General features: G+C 46.2%; 1 protein-coding gene across 8 annotated transcripts in view; it reads right to left on the bottom strand.

Moving 5' to 3' along the window:
• PTPRT (protein tyrosine phosphatase receptor type T) overlaps positions 1-14,347 on the bottom strand; it is a 458,515-nt gene extending 444,168 nt beyond the window's left edge. For 3 of the 8 annotated variants that reach the window (XM_063960271.1, XM_063960272.1, XM_063960273.1), the window contains exon 1: positions 14,015-14,345. In XM_063960271.1, coding sequence (XP_063816341.1) covers positions 14,015-14,087 — 73 coding nt within the window. In that variant the 5' untranslated portion in view covers positions 14,088-14,345. Of the gene's footprint in view, positions 1-14,014 lie in introns of all 8 variants that reach the window. The other 5 variants (XM_063960274.1, XM_063960275.1, XM_063960278.1 and 2 more) reach the window with 3 other exon arrangements.
• Positions 14,348-24,058: the final 9,711 nt, after the last annotated feature.

The raw sequence follows: 24,058 nt of genomic DNA, 5'->3' as shown, positions 1-24,058 counted from the left end.
CAGAGAGCCTAATTAGGGTGATATCGCTTTTGGGTCACTGAGTCACTGAAGCATATTAAGGTTTCATCAATAAACTTCACTAGAGCACTGCCACTTAGTGGTCAAGTGACAATGAAAATAAATCCAGAAAGCTTGCATAACATTCATTACCAATGAATAACTTCAACAAATTAACTCTTAGTCAAGGGAGGAAGCACATCAAAAGCTCAATTTATGTTATTTTGGAATTAAGATGAAAATGACCTTTAATTAGTCCCTATATTCACAACAGGTAAAGAAGGATCAAATCTGGACGCTGAAAATACTTTTTCAAAGTCATAGGCCCCCATTAGCTACACTGTCACACAAATTGCCAATGCATCTTTTGTATCAGCTTCGGGGGCTAAGCAGCCTGCATCCCTTCGATATCAGCCTTTGCTTCTGTTTTTTTGCTCTGGCAGGTGCTTTGCAGGAAACTTTGGGGAAGACAGCAGTAAATAGACCTTGCCCAGGGCATCAGCGGTGTGGAGGGACTGATTAAACCTTTGTTAGGTTGTAACTAGGTGAGCAGAGAATGTCAGTTTTTGAATCCTATGAGATTAGAAATCAATACATGTATATTTCATAGTGTTATCCTCTACATTTGCCAAAATACTTCATTTATAAGCAGTACATTTAGAGACGGCAACTGCATCATGTGTACAGGCGTCAGTCAACATACAAACCATTGCGCCGCAGTGGGTATGATATAAACTGCTTTTGTTTTCATGTATAGTAGGAAAACAAAGCTAGAAGCAATGGGAGTTCTTATTAGACAGGGTGAGGTTTAAAACTGTATCTGAAGTGATGTCCAACTTGCCACTGGAGAAGAACAGCTGCAAACATCAATAACTTGGGGCACATTAACACCACATTCCCGGCATCTCATACAGGCGAAAGGTTCCCAACAAGAACAGTGAGTAACATCATTACAGGGATCGAAGGCTGTCATTTAAAGTAATCCTAGGTTACATTGGTGCATCATGGAAAGATTATGTTTTATGGCGCAGCTTAACAAAAAGAGAGGAAATGGGTCTTAATATTTAAAAAATGATTGTAATCATATTATCCGTAATATAAACAGAATACCACTATTTAAAACCAGATACTACTCCATTTCCAAGGATTTCCCTTGTGATAATAAATGTTCAGGTCAATTAGATTAATTCTTCTGTGTATAATTAAGAAACCCATTAAAGTATGGCCCCTTGCTGGGATGTGAGCAGGCAGTTTAGAAAATGCTCTGTAGTGCAAAATCTCAATGCTTGTGTCAGTTACTTGCAACTACCGGCAGACTGAAACTATGGGCCTAGGCCCTCATTCCGAGTTGTTCGCTCGGTATTTTTCATCGCATCGCAGTGAAAATCCGCTTAGTACGCATGCGCAATGTTCGCACTGCGACTGCGCCAAGTAACTTTACTATGAAGAAAGTATTTTTACTCACGGCTTTTTCTTCGCTCCGGCGATCGTAATGTGATTGACAGGAAATGGGTGTTACTGGGCGGATACACGGCGTTTCAGGGGCGTGTGGCTGAAAACGCTACCGTTTCCGGAAAAAACGCAGGAGTGGCCGGGGAAACGGTGGGAGTGCCTGGGCGAACGCTGGGTGTGTTTGTGACGTCAACCAGGAACGACAAGCACTGAAATGATCGCACAGGCAGAGTAAGTCTGGAGCTACTCTGAAACTGCTAACTCGTTTGTAATCGCAATATTGCGCGTACGTCGGTCGCAATTTTAAGAAGCTAAGATTCACTCCCAGTAGGCGGCGGCTTAGCGTGTGTAACTCTGCTACATTCGCCTTGCGAGCGAACAACTCGGAATGAGGGCCCTAATTCAGACCTGATCGTAGATGTGCATAAAAACGCACATCTATGATCAAAGGGCCTAATTCCGACCTGATCGCTTGCTAGGGTTTTTTTGCACTGCTGTGAACAGATAGTCGACGCCCATAGGGGACTGTATTTTCGCTTTGCAAGTGTGTGAACGCATGTGCAGAGCTGTACGAACGGATCTTGTGCAGTCCCTGAGTAGCCCAGGACTTACTCAACCGTTGCGAACACTTCAGCCTGTCCGGGACCAGAATTGACGTCAGACACCCTCCCTGCAAACGCATGGACACGCCTGCGTTTTTCCAAACACTCCCAGAAAACGGTCAGTTACCACCCACAAACGTTTTCTTCCTGTCAATCTCCTTGTGATCGCCCATGCAAATGGATTCTTCGCACAAAACCATCGCTGAGCGGCAATCCGCTTTGTACCTGTGCGATGCGCCTGCGCATTGCGGTGCATATGCATGCGCAGTTCTGACCTGATCGCAGCGCTACAAAAACCGCTAGCGAGCGGTCATGTCTGAGTTAGGCCAAAAATCTCTGACACACGGGTGGACGCCCCGCATGCCAGCCCCCCCCCCCACAGAAGTGCGAAAGCATCGCACAGCGCCAATGCTTTCCCACCTGCCAAGTAGCTCCCTGCTTAGGCAGCCGCTACCCTCCATATATTTTGGCCACAGCGGCTGCATGTGACATCATGCAGCTGCCGCGGCCCGACCCGCAAATGGTCCGGACATGCCTGTGTTGTCCGGACTGCACCTCAAAAACGCCGCTGCAAGACCGCCCACAATGCCGCCGACAGAGGCGATCGCACCAGTGACATGCCTTTGCATCTCACTTTGGGGGACATTCAGACCTGATCGCTCACTAGGGGTTTTTTGCACTGCTGCAAGCAGATAGTCGCCAACCATAGGGAAGTGTATTTTTCGCTTTGCAAGTGTGCGTTCGCATGTGCAGCCGGCTGGTACAAAAAACTTTTGTGCAGTTTCTGAGATGGACAGGACTTACTCAGCCGCTGCGATCACTTCAGCCTGTTCGGGGCCGGAATTGACGTCAGACACCCGCCCTGCAAACGCTTGGACACGACTGCGTTTTCCCAAACACTCCCAGAAAATGATTAGTTGACACCCATAAACGCCTTCTTCCTGTCAATCTCCTTGCGATCGGCTGTGCGAATGGATTCTTCGTACAATCCATCGCTGGGCAGCGATCCGCTTTGTACTTGTATGATGCGCCTGCGCATTGCGGTACATACGCATGTGCAGTTCTGACCTTATCGCAGCGCAGTGAAAAAACCTAGAGTGCGATCAGATCTGAATGACCCCCTTTGTGCGCACGCACAGTGCGGCTGCTGCATGTGCACACACAGCACAGGGCTTCAGCCTGCGTTCGGTGCCGCTGCAGTGACCAGGTCTGAATAAGACCCAATGTTTGATACTGATATAACACCCATTATTACCAATGTGTGGACCCTGAAAGGGGCAGGGAATGAGAAAGTAGAGGGACTTATTGTGTCACAGTTTTGTGTGGATAAATGTTAAGCGGTAAGCCCTGAGCATTATTTCAATGATTGTCTTTCCCCGTTTACCACATGCATGTACCACACATTGAAGGCAATAGGACGCCTCTACTGAAATTGCTTATTGCACAAAAATTGCAGTACACCAAGCCAACCAACCAATCAATCAATCAATCAATCAATCAATCAATCAGGCACTTGCTTTTATTGTCTGTCTTCCATCAAACAGGTAAAAGCTACTTAGGGTTAGGATGCGGAAGGGGAGGGTTAGGGTTAGGCACTAGGAGGAGGGTTAATGATAATCACTGTTGAAAGCTCCTCAGGATCCGCAGGAAGCCATCAGGGAGTCACCTCCAGAATCAGAAGACACTGTTGGAGCTGCTGGACCTGCCGTACTAGGTAAGTCACCACTAGACAACCAGGGACATTTTTTTGGCATTCTAATTTAAACCATATTGACATTTCATCAGTGACAACATGGTCACTGTCAACAGTACGATCATGTCAACAAGATGAGTGTTGACAAAATACTGTATACCACACCCCGCTCCAGTGTTGTGTACACATGGTGAGATATATCCTTTCGATTTTGACTAAATAGTCAAAATCGCAAGGAAAGTTAGTGGAAATCGCAAGGTGTTAGACAGCTTGTGATACCGATTCGATCCCGATGTGCGGTCCCGTGGGGTCGGTATCGCAAGGCTAGACAGACGGTGCAGGCAAGTCAATCTTGACTATCTAGTGTACTATCTAGTACAAAGTATAGACAAAATTGGCACATCGGGTGTGTACACACGGTGATATCCTTGCTATGCCCGATTTTCACTTTGCGATTTCCCCTGAACTCACCGGAGCCCAGCACCACCGATTTTGACTAACTTTTCTTGAGATATGGACTATGTGTGCTTACGATTTTGGCTTATGTGAGATTTTGGCTTATGTGAGATGTCATTGACATGTGAGATGAACTAGATAGTACACCGATCTAGCAAGGATTGACTTGCCTGCACAGTCTATCTTTTCTTGCGATACCGACCTGGCGGGATCGCGCATCGGGATCGAATCGGGATCGCAAGTGGCATAACACCTTTGCGAACTGCAATCTCACCATGTGTACACACCATTAGTCAAAATCGTACATACAGATGGAGCCTCCGTTGTCTTACTCCCCCTAATCGCAGGCATGCACTCCCGGCATGACTAGGCGATCCGTCCGCCTATTCACGCTGGAAATGCACAGAGCCGCTTCCCATTGTAAACATATCTGTCTGGTGATCGCGCGTGTGCCCGGATGGAGACACCCACCATTAAAATTAATGGGGAGCATCTCCGTCCGGGCACGCGTGCCCGTCCAGGCAGGGATGCTCACAGCATCTCCGTGTGCCCAGGCGGGCGCGCCTAGTCACAGACGGAGCCATGACTGGCATGGCTCCATCTGTAGTCAAAATCGAAAGTACCGATAGTCAAAATCGGTGCGTCTGGGCTCAGGGGAAGCTCAAGAGCAATTGCATAGTCAAAATCGGGCATAGCAAGGATCTCACCTTGTGTATGCACCTTACTCTGTGTGGGAGTGCCATGTCATTCATTCAAGGGCTGGCTGACCTCCTGATATATGGGTGGTGGAGGATACTTAGGGCCTCATTCAGACCTGATCGCAGCAGAAAATTTGTTAGCTAATTGGCAAAACCATGTGCATTGCAGGTGTGGCAGATATAACATGTGCAGAGAGAGTTAGATTTGGGTGTGTTATATTGTTTCTGTGCAGGGTAATTACTGGCTGCTTTGTTTTTACACTGCAATTTAGATTTCCGTTTGAACACACCCCACCCAAATCTAACTCTCTCTGCACATGTTATATCTGCCTCCCCTGCAGTGCACATGGGAGGTCATTCCGAGTTGTTCGCTCGTTGACGATTTTCGCAACGGAGCGATTAAGGCAAAAATGTGCATGCGCATGGTACGCAGTGCGCATGTGCTAAGTATTTTAGCACAAAACTTAGTAGATTTACTCACGTCCGAACTAAGAATTTTCATCGTTGAAGTGATCGGAGTGTGATTGACAGGAAGTGGGTGTTTCTGGGTGGAAACCGACCGTTTTCTGGGAGTGTGCAGAAAAACGCAGGCGTGCCAGAATAAAACACGGGAGTGTCTGGAGAAACGGGGGAGTGGCTGGCCGATCGCAGTGTAGGAGTAAGTCTGGAGCTACTCAGAAACTGCTAAGAATTTTCTATTCGCAATTCTGCTAATCTTTCATTCGCAATTCTGCTAAGCTAAGATACACTCCCAGAGGGCGGCGGCCTAGCGTGTGCAATGCTGCTAAAATCAGCTAGCGAGCGAACAACTCGGAATGACCCCCATGGTTTTGTCCATTAGCTAGCAATTTGCTGCTGCAATCAGGTCTGAATTAGGCCCTTAATTACCAGAGGAATTCAGTATTGCAGTGGTATGGGGACAGCTGTTCCACTGTAGCAGTGTTTCTTACCATTGCCGTGTCTGCCCAGTGAGTATGCCTGAATTGAATTCCAGCACGCACACAGCCGTAGGTCAGAGATTCCTCTTCACAACCCCGGTGCCTCCTTCCCACAGGAGAGAGCAGGGCTCCGGGAATCAATGCCATCTGAAGATGACATTGGTTCCTGCAAGCAAACTCCGAAAACTTTCAGAATACTAGGTGTCCCCATCAGGCCCCTAATAATGAATTGGCCATTACAAAATACATGCAGAAATGGGCCCATAATGGATCATGAATAGGTCCTTCAGTGTTTTACGTAAACCTAGCTATTGCTACTCTAGACAGCCGCCTAGGTTTGCCTAATAGTATCATCAACCCTGCTGAATAGATTGCCTTGTCCTGGTAAGTAGCCCCACCATTTATTCAACCTACAGTAACTATTTCATTGTGCAGATTGACCCTTTCCCTAAAGCAAAATGGATGTTCAACCTGGCTTATGTCTAAATGCAAGAAAAACTTTTTCACAGCAAAATAAATCATATGATGTCATTGGTGAATACTGGGGATGCGGTTAGGATCCCGGCATTCAGAATCCTGGTGCTTGGAATACAGACGCCGGAATCCCGACTCTAATTGGAATCCCAATGCCGCAATCCTGACAAGGACTACAAAACCGGCACCGGTATCCCGAACGCAGGGTTCCGGAGTGAGGAACTGCCACCACACAGGACCGGTAAGCTGCACGGGGGAGGGGGGCTAGGATGGGGGGAGGGAAGGTTAAGCTTAGGCTGTGGCGGGGAAGGGTAGGCACCCCAGGGGAGGGTTAGGGTTAAGCTGTGGGGAGAAGGGGTTAGGCACACCATGGGAGGGTTAGGGTTAGGCTGCGGGTGGGGGAGGGTTACGTTTAGCCTTCGGGGAGGGAGGGTTAGTAGAGTTAGGGATTAGGGTTAGGTACCTAACTCCTTAAGTGTTGGGATTTCCAGTGTATGCCACGGTTGGTATACTGTCTGCCAGGGATTTGGTATGTAACCAGAATACTGTGCTATAATAAAACAGCATTCTTTCCTCAATAATAGTACACAGCTGATTAACCAACATCAGCTTTCCTTTGTCTGCACTCAGAGCATACTTGCCTACCTGACTCTCTCCATGAGGGAGAAAATGCTCTGTTCCTGGACTTTCCTGGTAATGTATGATTGCCATCACCTGTGGTGAAACACCTTTCTTATCAAGTACCTAGCTCACCACAGGTGATGGCAATCATACATTACCAGAAAAGTCCAGGAACAGAGCATTTTCTCCCTCATGGAGAGGGTCAGGTAGGCAAGTATGACTCAGAGGCATAACTACCACTGATGCAGCAGGTGCATTGCACTGGGGCTCCTGATGACTAAGGGGTCCACTGCTGCCTAGACCAGCAATGAGTTATCCCCCCCCCCCCCTCCCCAGACAGTTTTGAGCAATGTCGGATTAATGGCCCAGTGCAGAGAGCATGGTGGGCCCAACTGCCTGAGGGACCTGCCCCTTTTTCTTAGTGAGGCAGGGCTGACTTGGTGTGTGCCGGACTGATAGAGGAGTCCTGCCACCTATCAGTGCAGACGAACACAGCCACATACTGCCTCTAATTAACAGTTGTCCATTTATTTCTGATTCACTGCTGACTGTGAATTAAATGCAGCTCACAACCATTGTAACTGGCACTGTTAGAGTCTGCCTGACTGAGTGTCAAACTGAGGACAGCTCAAGGGGTGGGGTCCCTAGTTGCAGGCAGAGCAGAGGCCACTGTGTTCCTGTCCCAACCAAGGTACATTCACCCTGTACTCCACACCATGCAGAACATTGTGCTTGTAGCCTTGTCACTCAAGGTCTCTCCCTGTCACCTACTGCCTCCCCCTGCCTTACACTATCACCATTTGCCTCTCGCTGTCATCCACTGCTTTGTGACATATTGTGAACTTCAGTTGATGTGGCGGAGTGGGACCAACTTATATTTTTGCACCTGGGTCCACTACACACAAGTTCTGCGTCTGTCTGCACTTAAATGTTTCAAACGTTCTATGGCTACACTTACTTGCTCATGGGCCACATTCTGTTACAATGCTGCCATCAAGTAAGTGCCATATATGTTCCTTTGTGGGCATACAATGAGACATACGGCTGCCAGTTTGTAAGCCTCTACAAAAGAGAAATATTTCTATTTATAATATAGATTGTTGCTCTGAATTGACTTTCTCAACAGCACTTTACAATCTAACCCGAGCTTAAATGGTTAATGTAAAAAAAAAAAACACCAAAAACCACAACCGCACAGCTGCATGTCATTAACAAGCTTGTTGTCACTGTCTGTATTTTTAAACATTCGTCAAATACCAGCCAAGACTTAAATAAGGTGGCAGCTGAAGGGCATGAAATGGTGCAAACTGTTGGTCAGGGCTCCAAACCACATCCCAATCTCAGTTTCATCTGTACTGGCACAAATATTGCCAGTCTGTACCTGGTATTTCTGCAGCTGCCATCCTCTATATAATATTCAGCCAAATGTCCTCTGCTGTCTTAAATAGGACTTTTTAGAACTAAATAGGTTACTGTACAAGTGGCTTTTTCTTGAAGTAGGGAAATGTATCCCAAAATGTATCCATTTTAATGCATGTGTGCTAGACTAATAATTTTTATGTTGTTGGCTCAACCAAAGTGAACCTCATATTTCTGCTTCCTTTATTAATCCAATCAAAATAAGTCTTTATAGTGCCAACATTACAGGTAATTGTGTTTATCCACTTATTCACTGAAAACAGCTCTTCTCAGTCCACAGACACGGTCACAGGCAGCACCCCGATGTGACGCACTAAACGTTTGTTACATTTACAAAGCGAGAGCCAGGCAAGTTATACAAGATCCTTAATTGAAAGATTTTATCAACTTAAAAAGAAGCGGGTTTGAAAACCCACACATCTTAGTCCTTGTGTGCTGACAGTGCCCCCTTATGGTCAGCACCTATACTGTTTATGAATTTACCTTCTTCTCTAGCACAGGTGCCAGTAGCAAACTGGCAGTAAAAATGGTCTTTATCCAAGCACCACATTTTTGGATCTCTATGAACAAGTCTGGCACTGCCATGCTTGCTAAGCTTATGCAGGAGGGGAACGTGAAACTGCCAGGTATTTGGCACAGCTCATTGTTTCATACCTTTCTGCCCATTTCATATGGATAGAGAGGAGGATGTGTCAGACTGGCAAGCTAGCCTATATGTGCAAATGGTAATGTAGACTTGGTGACTTTAAGTAATATAAAATTCAGATCACATGCAGTTATCCTGTGGGATTTCCTTATTATCGATCTCTGATGTAAGCTACATGTATATAGCACATAATGAACATTTGGGCTAACATAGTTCACTGTGCTCCCATAAAAAGAAGGAAGTACATTAAACTGGGTGTTATATCTTGAGTATTATCAATAGAAATGCATTTTTTACTTTATTTCCTTCAGAATGTAATAACATTCTTTCGTTTCATGCATCTTGAGGCAGCAGACAACAAATACATATATATTTAATACAGTTTTACAGTCCTATGTGCTCAACAAAACCTGTCTGGCTCACTGCATTTATCTTATCAATTAACCCTACAGAAACACACACTCACAGCAAGGATCATTATTATCAACCCTGTCTGTTCAGCGTGATAAAGGTACTTGTGGAATAGGAATAGTTAATCTGTCTGTGAGTCTGGCAAGGACCCTGTAGGCTGTGTTGGCTTCCCCAGTCCACTGACTCACAGTTTAGATCTTTCACATCCTTCTATCTGTGTCTCTCTCCTCCATATCAAAGTGTTTGTTGAAATTGATCAAATATTGCAGGGTCTGTCAGTGTGTATTTACATTTCACCAGTGAGGAGCACTTGAAACAGGATTTCTGGAGAACTTGGTTAACCCTGTAAGAAGGTGATGTGCAGATCGAAAAATAATTCTTTATAACTTCTATATTTGTCCCATTATGTTAGCAGAAGTGTTTCCCACATTAACTCTTACAATATATTCTATTAGCAGCTACATGATAACGCCTATCTTGAAGAAGCCTTATGGGCCAGAAGCCCCCTTCACTAAATACATGGCACAAATATAGTATGTTTTTGTGTGTGTGTGTGCGTGCGTACGTACGTACGCACGCGCACACACACAAAAAACATACTATATATATATATATATATATATATATACACACACACACACACACACACACACACACACACACACACACACACACACACACACACACACACACACACACACACACACACAGTCAAGTCACGTTATTATGACCACCAGGTAATAGATTAACCGCTTCAGAGTCCCATACGCAGCAGGGTTTGCTGAACTGTCATTGTAGACACGTTTGGTAGCTCCTAGGTTCATTTGACTTTAAGCTGCTCCACTGTAGCGTGTTGGTCGGCGTTCACGCACCTTCATAGCCGACATTCACCTCTCACATAATTGGCACGTGGCGCTCTGCAGTTTCCACATCGGTTATTCACAATGATGGCATTTGTCCAGTCATGATACACCTACATCACAGCAGCACACGAACAGTTCACACACTGCACAATTTCAGAAATACTGCCATTTTTTTGCCCGAAAGACGATAATCATACCTTTTTGCATCTCAGATAAATCGCGCCTTTTACCCATGACAGGAACAAGTGATATGTGTGCAGACGACCTATCGCACACCTTATATACCCCCCAAGCCAGCGCAAGACTTATGTAGCCAATACACTTGTGAGATATCAGGTACAATCCTTCGATTTCAACCGCATCTGTGAGAAAAATCGAAGGATTGTATGCACATTTTAGGTACTTTACGACGCAATGCATTGGCACATCGGTTGAATCTTGCATCTGAAGATAGTATGTGCTGCACTTAATATTTATCGCATTGCAGTGCGATCGCATGTGTTTTTAAAAACACTTGCAATATATCGCACTGCAATACGCGATGGGCACCCACCAGGGCTGCTCCCACTCGGTGGTGATGTGCGCATCACGTGATTACCATGCGATCTATCGCATGAACGCATGGTAATCACTTTGGCAGTTCAGGAGCGATTTCATCGCACCTGAACTGCCGGTGCGATGCCCCGAGATGTTGCGTCGTGGGGCATCGCACAAGTGTATGGGCACCATACTTTGTGGGTATCACACTGCTGATGTCAAATGTAGGAGGTGTCATAATAATGTGACTCATCCATGTCTATCTATCTATCTATCTATCTATCTATCTATCTATCTATCTATCTATCTATCTAAGGAGAGAGTAGCAAACTACTTGTATCTAGAGGTGCTATTTATTCTTCACAGAATTACAGAGCTGCACTGGACATCACACAGGAGGATAATGTGAGGAAATATAATTAATGCTGCAAAATAAAATGTTGAGTTCACAGTGTGTGTATGTGTGTAGGCAATAGTATGTCCACTGATTGCTATTAAGTCTGACTTGGTGATAAGCTTCCTCAAATTACTCAATTAGCCTGGCCCATATTCACTTTCAGCTAATTAGTGATAATAAAGCTACTGTACCTATTGTTTGCTACATACTGAAAACTGACAGTTCATTTAATTTGAAGGCGGAAAGCTATAATGGTAGTAATTGCATCGCTGTCTCATTCCAATGCTAAATCGGTAAAACTTGAACCTTTTAAAAGGAATATATTATTTTCACAGGAAAGGCAAACCAACTCTGTAAAGCATGTTTAATATACAGTAGCAGAATTTTCAGGACACTGTCCCTATAATTTGACAGACAGGACACCAGGGGATGTAAGTTTGTCCCCTTACGAGAAACATCTGATCCTACAATAGTTACATTTGTTTTCAAGACAGATTCCCTGACATCCCATTGTCTGGGGCAGGATTCTCTCTGCAGCATGATAAAAACAAGTTTCATTGTACATATCGGACCTGTTCCCTCATTCACAAGAAATCATTCTTTGGATCTGAAAGCCTCTAATTTAACTTTACAGCTACTGCTGTTACTTATGATACATTGTATTACTTTAGATACACTGGATAATTTTTCTATGAGATAACTCTTCAGTCAAACAAAACCACATACAAATTCTCTCTTTCATTTGACAGTGTTGAGTATTCAATTTTAGAGTATATATAGTCAGTGTCACAATATAATTTGCAAGCAATATGCTTGCACAAAGGAAACAGACAAAACACTATTTAGACAGCTCTTTGCTTGGAAAGGTTTGGAGCTGGAAGCTGCCATAGTACATACCTCTACAGTGGTAAGTATGAAAACCGAACTGCAATCCAAAATTCTCCAATTTCTATATGAAAAAAAAAACATTCTCCATTGTCTTATGGACGGCATTATGATTTGTTATAATGACTTTTGAACAAAGTGCTTCACCAGTTAACTCCACACATCCCCCCATGTATTGTACCTTGAGCGTTATACTTACTGTATAACATGAATATCTTATATAATTGCTGATATTGAGCATCAATAGTCAAGAAACAGGTGGTCGTCTTAGATATAGACAGGAATGTGGCCAGGACATATATGTCACACTGCAGGTCAGTTATTAGATGCCGGCGCTGTGCAGTGCCGCCTGCCTGGGATCAGTGTGTAAATGCTCTGCATTCGTCTACCTCTCAGCAGGTGCATTCTTTGGAGTTTATAGAAATTCTTTTGGCTTTAGATACACACGGGCACATTTGGCACACTCCTTTGGACTGCGGAGTATGCAGCCAACACAAGTGTGCCTCACACTCCCACACCCCAGAAATAGCTGTGTGGGACACAGGCACGCGCACGCGGCACAGCTGTGATCACAGTACAGTAGTGTTAAGCTTTGAAGCTAAACCGGTCAGTAATCCGGACATGAAGATATGCGTTCTTACACTGGTCCCTAGCCAGATACGGTTTATTGTTGAGACCTTTGGCAGCTGATATCTCTTCTTTCTTCAATAACTACTCTCCTTTTTCTGCATTACCTGTTTCTGCACACTTGTCTATGCCCCCCTTTTTCTTCCCCCTATGGCATGTTTCAGTCTGATCCCCCCATTCTCTCGCACCTAAGTGCCTCTTGGAGGTACTCTACCCTGGGAAGGGGTCAGACCTCTCCTACACTGCACTTTCTTTCATACCATTAACATGACCAAAGGTATTTTATTAATTCCATCCTGACTTAACTTCATCATCACTAACACCTTGCTGCAGTATATCTCCTATTAGACTTCCTCTGAAATGTCAGAACAGTGGTGCTGAAACTGCAGGCTCCATTCACCCGATACCAGTAAATACAATACACGATACAGACGAAGACTCGCTAGTAATCGTAATCATATCAGATAGATTTCACAAAATATACAAAGGAAAGCTGTGCAATTGTGGACTCACTAATTAACAACATCTAATACATCAGTCTTTAGATTATGCAATCTAATGATAAAACATAACTCAAAATAATAGGTTTATATAATTTGTGTCTTGATTATCCGAAACAACAAAGTTAATGCATGGTAAACATAATGGAACTGTCTAACCCTGTCCTGATATTCTACAGTCAGGAGGTCACTGGACAACAGAAGAACCCAGCACTGTCTAACCCTGTCCTGATATTCTACAGTCAGGAGGTCACTGGACAACAGAAGAACCCAGCACTGTCTAACCCTGTCCTGATATTCTACAGTCAGATCACTGGACAACAGAAGAACCCAGCACTGTCTAACCCTGTCCTGATATTCTACAGTCAGATCACTGGACAACAGAAGAACCCATCACTGTCTAACCCTGTCCTGATATTCTACAGTCAGATCACTGGACAACAGAAGAACCCATCACTGTCTAACCCTGTCCTGATATTCTACAGTCAGGAGGTCACTGGACAATAGAAGAACCCAGCATTGTCTAACCCTGTCCTGATATTCTAGTCAGATCACTGGACAACAGAAGAACCCAGCACTGTCTAAATCCGTCCTGATATTCTGCAGCCAAGTTAGAGGAAATTAGATAGAAACTCAGAACTGCCTAATTCTGTCACTTTATATGATCTAGCATTACAAATACTTATAATTATTAATTATACCAAATTGGTAACACGACCACAGCAGTTCTCTCCACAGTGGAATGGGGACAGAGCATATACGATGGATAGATGAGGAATAGGAATAAAGTTACATTACCTGCAGATACCTCTCCCTCCGATGCACGGAATAATTGGAGGAGGATGGTGAGTAGACAGACAGTCCCGGGCATGGTAACCTGCGAAGAGTATCCACAGAGTGCCAGTTTGGCTAGAGGGTGAGGGGGTTAGCATCCTATGAGCATGTCTGCAGAGGTGAGAGGTGCAGTAGCTTGGTAAGAGATCAGTGCTGGCATAGGTGGCTGCTGTAGCTCAGATGCTCTGCTCGGTACTGAAGTGGCTTTAAATGATCGAGGAAGGATTGAGAGAGAAGCGAGAGAGAACAGTTTAAAGATTTCCCCGGAGCCCTAATGCCTGCCTCTCTCTCCTCCCTCCCCTCCCTGATAGCAGCCGCCAGCTGCACTGCTGCACAGCCTGTAAGGGTTAAGGCATTAGACAAAATATAAACATGAACATTTTATGTTACAATTACATATCGAGCCTGGTAAATGTAGCAACAGGGCAGTTCTATGGAATAATAACACATAGAGAAGTTAGCATGAAACAGCCAGATGAGTTATAGGGAAGACTGATTGGAGAAGTTATACCAAGGTAGCAGTAATAAGATAAGATTTTGGCGAGAGTTTACATGTACTAACATTGGGCGATTGAAGGGGTGATCGGATGTAGCAACAAGTGGAATAATATGATAGCTCACATGGAGCAACAGTTACCAGCAGGGCCAGAAAGCCATGTACAGATTACTGGAAACCCTCTGTTAACATGCAACTGGACTTCACATGTACTGTATACAGGTAGGTAGATGGATGGATAGATAGATAGATAGATAGATAGATAGATAGATAGATAGATAGATAGATAGATAGATAGATAGATATGCACCTAGTTTTCACACTGTAAGCACTGAGGACTTGCATAGTAGCATTGTACCGTATTAGCACATTATTGCTAGAGCCTTGATCTAGTTCGCCCCAAGAGTCTGCACTATGCTTCTTCCATATTCTAAAATGTTGGTAGCTAATTTCACATACTGTATGTGTAAAGGCGGGTAACTGATACACGTGGACAGTAATGACTGCCACCTTCTACGTCTCTATGGGATAATATTGTGGCAAAAAAAGGAACGAATGGAAATGTTTAATAAAATGAAATTAAAATATATGATTATATAACAAAGTTACTTGCTGCAAAGCATCATGTTAAGACTAATAAAAGAAAATGTAAGTAGAGTAGAAGTTATTTAACAGATACACTGTGGGCGGGATGCAGCAAGCATCACATTTTGCTTGCGATGCATCCCGCCACTCGGCATTTACTAACGCCATATGTACTAACGCAATGTAAGAATGTAATGCAATGTAAGAAGGAGGAATCACAGTAGGTATCTCATGGCATCACACTCGGTGCATCGCAGGGATATACTCCTTTTGGGAGCCCCTGTCTCTGCCTATGCTAGGTGATACAGACACAGGGCCTGCTCTACCATTAGACAGCTTTAGGCAGCTGCCTAGGGCACGAGTATCTTAGGGGGCATCCATGAGTCTGTTGATGACAAAATTAAGGATAACTCTGAGTAAACCTAATGCAGACAGCTGCTGTTGAGCTTTTAAGATGCTACCTCCACACTTTCAGCTGAGGCTGGAAAGTGGGTATAGTGTGTGGGTTGGGGAGGGGGGTATAAGCTGAAGGTTTACCTGGGGTTCCAAAAAAGATCTTGCACAGGCCCTGTGCATACACCCAATATGATCGCATTCTGCAATGCTACTATCGCACCCAAGTTGCACTGCAAATGCGATCAGAGAGAAAGAGACAAGAAGTTGGTGCGGGGGTGGGGTGACAACAAAGCATGGGGAGGGGAGAGAGGGAGAGAGAGAGGCGTGGGAACAGGGGGTGGTGGAAAGGCGATAGAGGGAGAGGGGGACGGGGACACATGTAGAGGAAGTAGGGGAGTGGGGGTTGAGATACATCAGTCTGAGACTTGAGATACAGATTTCCATACAGTAGAAAGATAATGTATATGCACATATTACAAGTATTATATAGACTGGCTGCTATGTACTCACCCAGAGAGCAGTGCTGCCAGATGGGGGAGGAAGAAAGTGCAACAGGAGGATCTGCGGCTGCATATTGCACAGTGCTGCTGGTCTCTTGGGAGGGGCCAGGCAGAAAGTAATCCATGTCCCATGCAGGGTCATTGATGATTGGGGAGAACTCTGGCTGGCCCCCAGCACATCATAGAATTTCCATGTCCACATCTATACTGCAGCACTATCACTGTCACTGTATGACAGCAGCTGCCAATGGGATCCGGCCCAGAGGGAAGTGCCCTGATCTCCTGACTGCCCAATCTTCCCCTGCCACCCATAGTTCTGTGGGCCCCCAAAGACCTGGGCATGGTGGTTGCCTAGCAGGTAATCCAACTCTGTTCCCAGCTGCCCAATTCATGTGTGACTGGGTGCAGGGGAAGCGGGAGGCCCTGGAGGCAGCCTGGCTCCCAAAATACTTGCATCATCTACACCCATGGTATATACACCACTGGGCGATGGGGAAAAAAGGAGGCATAAAGGGGCATATTGATCAATATAGCACAATACTTTGGTATAAAATGCCACAACTCAAGGTGAGATGGATACCAATATATTGGGTCACTTTCAAAATGTCTCTGGTAAGGGTCAGACTGGCCAGCAGGGGTGGGCCCTACTATCCCCTCCACAACGGTTCAGGCTCCAAACCTTTGTGGTGACTGCCAAGTGGACTACTCAGGTATCTGGGTTACCAGGTGGTACTATGTGATGCTCACGCAATTACCCCTTGCACAGCAGCCTTTTAGCCTCCTACAATGCTAGGCTTCACCTTTATCAGCCGCCTTTCCAGGGTTAATTACGTCCACCCCGTACTTAGATGCCCCAGGTCTTAAGTAAGGACAAGGTGACTATTGGAGGCTGGGCAAGAGTAAATGCAGTACAGTGAGATGTCCACTGGACACAACCTCGATAACCCTGCTCAATATTCAGACAGGGACAATAAAAAAATTGTATGTAGGTGAAACAATGCACAGGGTGATATAATGATAAACACTGAATGGATACGAAATGCAACAATGCACAGGGTGGTATAATAATAAACACAGATGATATTTAAATGCAAACAATGCACAAAGTGGTAACAGTAAAGAAATAAATGCCAAGGCAAGAGCTTGTGTGGAAGTTCCACACAAAACCTGAATTCTAGGCAAGCTGGATCCAATCAGGAAAAACGATCTAGACAGGGTCTCAGAATCTCAGGAGTTCACAGGGCTAAAAGCTTCTCACAAGTAGCAGGAACTATCACCAGCTATCAGGGAGTGAACTGGAAGTAAATATAAATGCCCTCTAACCAATCATGAAGGTAATTACCTAATACAGTGCAGCTGCCCTGCTGCACGTAATCTAAACACAAAGCAACAGGGAACACCACCCACCTCCAGCGTTCCTGTTGCTAGGAATCTGGCAGCTTCCAGCACCCGGCATTCGCCTGTTGCTATGAATCAAGCGGGGACCAGAAAGCATTGCGCCTGGAATCCACCTATTGCTAGGTGCCGGGTGGGGATCAGCGGGAGGCGTGGTGTCCCGGCTCCTAGGCAATGGCTGGTACGCGTGTCTCCCGCTGACACACTGCTGGCCACACTTCCTCTGGAGGCTGGCCACACCCTTATGCATGGACCCCTACCACTGCATTTTGCTGGTGGGCTCTTCATGCCTCAATCGGACAGAGACTCTGGTGCTTGGACAGATGCTCCGAAAAGTAGATGCTCCAGCGATCCCTAACACTGCTCATTAGCTGCTAATTACTAATAATGGAAGTTTATAGTGCAGGGTTAGTGCACGTGCTGGAACTCAGTTCATGCATGCGCACTGCCTGAGGGCATGCAGTGCAGAGAGAACTTAAAAAATCCCACTTTACAACCTAGTGCTTCAGGCCAATGGGAAGAACCGGGCCCAGTAACCAACACCATCTAGATTACCACAGGCATACTCCACAAACCTTTAGATTTTGGAGCTTGCTGAATATTAGGCGGCCCATCGGTCCCTTTACAATGAATGGGCCCATTACTAAAATCATGCCGAAACCAGTATGTCCGCATATGTAATGGGATTATTAGTGTTAATGAAAAGGCCCTTAAGGGCCAAGATAGCTATATCATAAAAAGACTAGGATGAGACCCAATCCAAAAAGTGTAGAGTTGGTGCAGGAAAGTGTTTCTATGGAATGGAAATCACCATGCATGCCGGCATACAGCAAGCAGTGTGCATAGGAATTCCCCTCTCTCTATGCCTTTCACTCATTTTGGTATTTTCAATTTACAAAGTGAAATCTTATTTTTGCATTACTGTGCAACAACCCTAGATACACTAACTGTGCAGCTTAGTAATGCTTTTACTGTGGACAACTCCTCCCATGATGGGCATACACATACAGATAAAATGCCTGTCAGTCCAACAGGCATGTTATCTGGCAGCTTCAGACACTGCTGATGTTGTTGCCATACACTGGAGGTTATTCAGATGCGGAAGCAAACCAAAACATCTAGCAACCGGACAAAGCCATTTTGCAATGCAGATGGGGCAGATGTAACATGTGCAGAGAGATTTAAATTTGGGTGGGTTGTATCCAACCTGAAATCTAAAATGCAGTGTAAATATAAAGCTGTCTAACATTTGTGGGCTAGTTGCAAAAGCAGCCAGTATTTACCCTGCACAGAAACAATATACATGGGGATGCGGTCATGTGACCGGCACTCGGGATCCTCGGCAGTCACCATGCCGATGCTGGGATCCCAAGCGCTCAAAATGTCAGCAGTCGGAATGCTGACCAACAGGGTCTATTCCTACACGTGTGTGTCCTGAAATTGTAACCCCGCCTGCAATTGTAGCACAACCTACTCACAACATTAGGCCCCTCCTCTGTGGCATTCTGTCGCAATTTGTGAGTCTGTTGGAAGGTGGGTATCACTGGAGATGAGATTCAGCCAAGCAGGCTCTGGTGAGATTAAAGAGGCCTGCCTGTCTCCATGTTGCTAATGACTGATACCTGTCATAGTTATTACATAGCTGGTGAAGTCCAGTAACAGATATGTGCACAGCAGTAGCAATTATGCACCTGGGGCCCTATTTAGTATGGCGATCGCATACTGATGATTTTCTGGCCAGTGCGCATGTGCAGCGCTCATTCTGTGCGTGCACAGCCCAGGCGATGCAAACGTCTCTGCCTGATTGACAGACAGAGAAGTTTGCAGGGCGGTGACACAGCGTTGTGGGGGTGGGGTGTCCGGTATGCAAGCTGGTCTGGGCCACCCTGAGCCTTCCTTCGCAGCCAGGATGCACAGGCAGAGGGGCATCCCTTATTTGCAGGGGCAGTGATGCGATGGCAACTGAAATGCGATCGCATCGCTGGCAGCCATTTGCATGCTGGACAGCCTTGCCCTATGCTAGGCGGCCACCAGCATGCGATCGCAAGCAGTTTCAGTTTTAGCAAAACAGCAACTGATGCTGAATGAGGGCCCTGGCAAGCCCTACTGAATGATATAAAGCTGTAATAGTAGTAGTAATAATTCTGTACCTGCTTAGCACTAGTAATTGTTATGGGTCTGGGGAATTATGGCAATGAAATATATGCCAAAGGCCCCCTAACAAATCCTGCATTTGTCCCTGGGTGACATCGGTGACTAGAAGAATCTTAATTTTGTTGCTGCGTAGTTTGCTACAAGCCTGAGTGCCGTTTTTCCAGTACCAAATGCCAATGCAGAGCACCACAGCATTTGTGATTATGCTGTCAGAGTGCCATCCCAACTAGACTGTGTATTTATATTTACAGATGTAGCCACTCTCATCAGGGGTACATCTGAGCGATATGTGCACTCCCGGGATGGCTAGGCGCTGCAAGCTGCATCTTTTGCCACCCAATACACAGGACCAGTTCTAAACCTTGTGGCGCCAAGTGCGAAAGTTTCTACTGGCGCCCCCCCCCCCCCAGTGGTAAAACAGTTAGTGCGCACCTAAGGCGCATGCCAAAAATAGGGGCGTGGCTTCATTGGGGAGGGGCGTGGCCACAGTTATGCTCCCAGTAGTTGTGCCCCTAGTAGCTGTGCTCCCTGTAGCTGTGTCCCCAGTAGATTTGCCCCAAGTAGTTGTGTCCCCAGTAGATTTGCCCCCCTGTAGCTATGCCCCCAGTAGATTTGCCCCCTGTAGCTATGCCCCCAGTAGATTTGCCCCAGTAGTTGTGTCCCTATAGCTATGCCCCCAGTAGATTTGCCCCAGTAGTTGTGCTCCCTGTCGCTGTGCCCCCTGTTGCTGTGCCCCTTAGTAGCGGCGTACAATCACACACACAAAAAACCCTCCAATACTTACCAGCCCCGCTCCTGCTTTCCGACCGCTGCTGCTGCTGCTCCATCTGGCCGCCCGCGGCTCCTCTCTATGGGAGAGACGTCATAATGTCTCTACCATAACAGCGCCACACAGACACTAGAGGTCAATAATGACCTCTAGCGTCTGACAGGTGCGCCGGCTGCAGCGGATGCCCACACAGCCTATGGCGTCTGCGGCAGCCGGGGAGCGGGGTGTGGGTAGGCGGTGGGCACCTGCGGGGTGAATACGGCCGCGCCCACAGGTCGCAGGGCCCCAAGTGCAGGCACTGCTTGCCCGCACCAAGAATCGCTCCTGCCAATACACTTTGTATGGGGCACCAGCGTGTCTAAGACGCATGCGCATGAGCCACGGCAAATGAGCTGCACTTATATATATAAGTGGAGTGGGCCGCAAGCTTACATGCATTGTACAATTCATAAACCAAAACCCCATTGTTTATTTAGATGTATATTAAAGCATTGAGGTGAAGCTGCTTAGGAGAGTGCTGGGTTTTTTGTTTGGTATATTTGAGTTCGGTGGTCACAGCCCACCGCACCCCAACCCCTGGGAATGGCGAGTGCAGTGGTTCCTCGTGTTTATATGTATATATATATATATATATATATATATATATGTAGATATACTGTATATATATATATATATATATATATATATATATAGTAGCCAAAAAACGGGAACACTCAGCAGTCTTCTTAATGCAGACATTTAATCAAATGATCGTGGCAGTAGTTAATACACCAACGTTTCGGTCCCCGTGTGGACCTTTGTCAAGATGTATTAACTACTGCCATGATCATTTGATTAAATGTCTGCATTAAGAAGACTGGTGAGTGTTCCCGTTTTTTGGCTACTGGATTTGATTGGTGACCACAAAGGTTCCCCTTCATTGGATGCACCCCAGCAAGAACCTGCATAGGGGGAGCAGACATAGCAGGCACAGCCAGCGATCTAGTGCTGGCATGAGGGAGAGGGCCCCTTGTCTTAAGTGCCCAGGGCCCCCAAAGGCTCAATATGGCCCTGATTGTACCCAATGCAGCCGACTTCCAGCTTAGAGAATATTGCGTTGAATTGACATGATGGACAATCCAGCATGTCTGACTGATTGATATTTTCCGACCAGACACCCGCATACATGCTACAATTATCTGGATAATCCGCCGATATCAGGCAAACCGAGCAGGTAATTGTAGTGTTTATGCCCAGCATTAGTGCAAAGTTATACAGCTTCACAAATGCTTCCATTTTGCTCTGCAAACCCATGTGCTTTGGTGGAAATCGAAGCATATTTGTGCAAATCAAGGTGCGCAATTCTCCTAAAGAGGATTTTGTGTTGTACTTTGGTCATTTTGTGCTGGACAAATAAGGCCTGTTGAATGTGAAAAGATGAAAAGGAGTCAGGACCAGTAGCAGCTCCAGAGGTGGGGCTAGATTGCAGTCCAAATTTCAAATAAGGCAGCTACACTAACTGGCAGTTTGGGATGACAGTTGGCGGAGGACACATTTTTAATTTGATTTGTATCCCTCAATTTACACTTTAATGATTTTCAGTTTGGTAAGTAGTGTATATGCTGCAACACAACAAGGCGCGTGGTTACATCTCACTGGGGATGTGGAAAGGTTACAAGTGGGCCAGAAGCGTAAATATGGGAGGCAGTTCACTTCTGGGCACAATCCATCATGGGGACACCCTGATCTTTTCCATTGCTCCCCCCCCATCCCCCCCCCCCCACACACACACATATTCAGGATCTGCTGCCTCGGCTGTTGTTGTAGGAGCAGCAAATAGCAAGAACGGAAGGCTCTGATCAGCAAGAGGTAGTGATTGTGTGCTAAGGTGTTGCTAATTAATTGGGGAAGGAATGTGTTTGGGTGTTGCTGTAGTGTTGGCAGTAATACCGAGAGTGGGGGAGAGAGGGTACAAATTACCTGGCCCAGGAACTGATGGAGGGACTCAGTGGGGGCCCAGGCCCCCCCCCCCCCCCCCTTCCTTACAGCTTCTGCAGCTTTTCTTCTCAGCCCGGCATACGCTGCTGTATGCTGTGGTCAACCGCTCTAGGGTGGAACGCGGGGGCCCAGGAAGTTGTGTTACTGGGGCCCAGAATGTCTCTTGGCAGCCCTGAGTGTTGGCAGTGAATGCACAGGGGGAAGGTATGTGGCTGGGTCTCTGTGCTGCTTTGGTGCTTCCCCACCGCACACAGGAGAGAGGCTGACTGCTGCTGCTGTGCTGGGGAAGAGAGGATGCTGAATCAGTCAGCAGTCAGCGTCTCTCCCTGCCTGCTCGCTGTCTGCAATGGGGAAGGGGGGGGGGGGGGCAGCGGGACCCAGCCCAGGTCCCTGCTGGGCCCCTCCAACAGACCCAGCCCGGGTGAAGAGTACTCGCTCCCTCCCCTCTCGGTGCCACTGAGGGGAGGGTGGGGATTAATTTCTGGGTGCTTCTGGGGTGTTAGTAGTGAATGTGGGTTGGGGGAGTGTGTGTCTGAGTGCGGCTGGGATTGGGGCGTTGATAGTGAATGCAAGTGGAGGAGAACATCCACAACTATTTCACCTCAAGGCTCCTGGTATGAACATACATCCCTCAATTGGTCAAGACAACACATCCCGGGGGAAAGTCCAGCTAGGCTGCCCCTAACCCATAAATCGCACATACAATGCCACACAAACCAGTACAGAGAGGCAGTGACTGGCATGGCTGTAAAGAGGGGTGTGCGATCAGAATGACTGTCCCTTATAAACAGACCAGTTAGGAGGTATTACGGGTATTACGCTTTGCGTGCCTCAGGTACGTGAAGCATAATCCCTGATAAGCAGTTGCCAGAGCTGCGATAGCACATTGGATTGGGAACATATCTCCGATGCCATGTGTTTTTGTGCCATCATGGGTCCATTTTTGGTCAATAAAAATAACCTCTAATTTGATACCATGATAATGACCATCAGTCATGGGGGGGTCATTCAGACCTGATTGCACGCTAGCTTTTTTCACTGCACTGCGATCAGGTCAGAAGTTCACATGCGTATGCACCGCAATGCACAGGCACGTCGCACGGGTACAAAGTGGATCGTTGCTGTGCGATGGATTTTACGAAGAACCCATTCGCACGGCCGTTCGCAAGAAGATTGACAGGAAGAAGGCGTTTGTGGGTGTCAACAGACCGTTTTCAGGGAGTGGTTGGAAAAACGCAGGCATGTCCATGTTTTTGCAGGGCGGGTGTCTGGCGTCAATTCCGGGCCCGGACAGACTGAAGAGATCGCAGCGGCTGAGTAAGTTCTGGGCAACTCAGAAACGGCACAAAGTTTTTTTATACTGCTCGGCTGCACATGTGATCACACACTTGCACAGCTAAAATACACTCTCCTGTAGGTGCCGACTATCTGATTGCAGGACTGCAAAAAACTGCTAGCGAGCAATCAGGTCTGAATTACCCCCATGAATCGCAATAGCCATCCGTTTTTATTGGCTAAAAATGCATCGGGGCTAATTGGAAACCCTCCTTAGAATTTGACGGCAAATGAGAACCATGTAACCCATCCAGTCTGCCACTTTTTTTAACCTTTTGTAACCCCATCCTTAGTGCTTTGTAAGGATAATCATATGCCTATCCCAAGCATGTTTTGATTAAATTGCTCTACTGTCTAAGCTCCCCATTTATCATGGACTGCATATTGAATGCGATCTGGGC

Source organism: Pseudophryne corroboree, chromosome 3, assembly GCF_028390025.1.
Source record: "Pseudophryne corroboree isolate aPseCor3 chromosome 3, aPseCor3.hap2, whole genome shotgun sequence".
Lineage (NCBI taxonomy): Eukaryota > Metazoa > Chordata > Amphibia > Anura > Myobatrachidae > Pseudophryne > Pseudophryne corroboree.
Note: the sequence above shows the minus strand (reverse complement) of the source record. Positions and strands in the feature narration are given on the sequence as shown.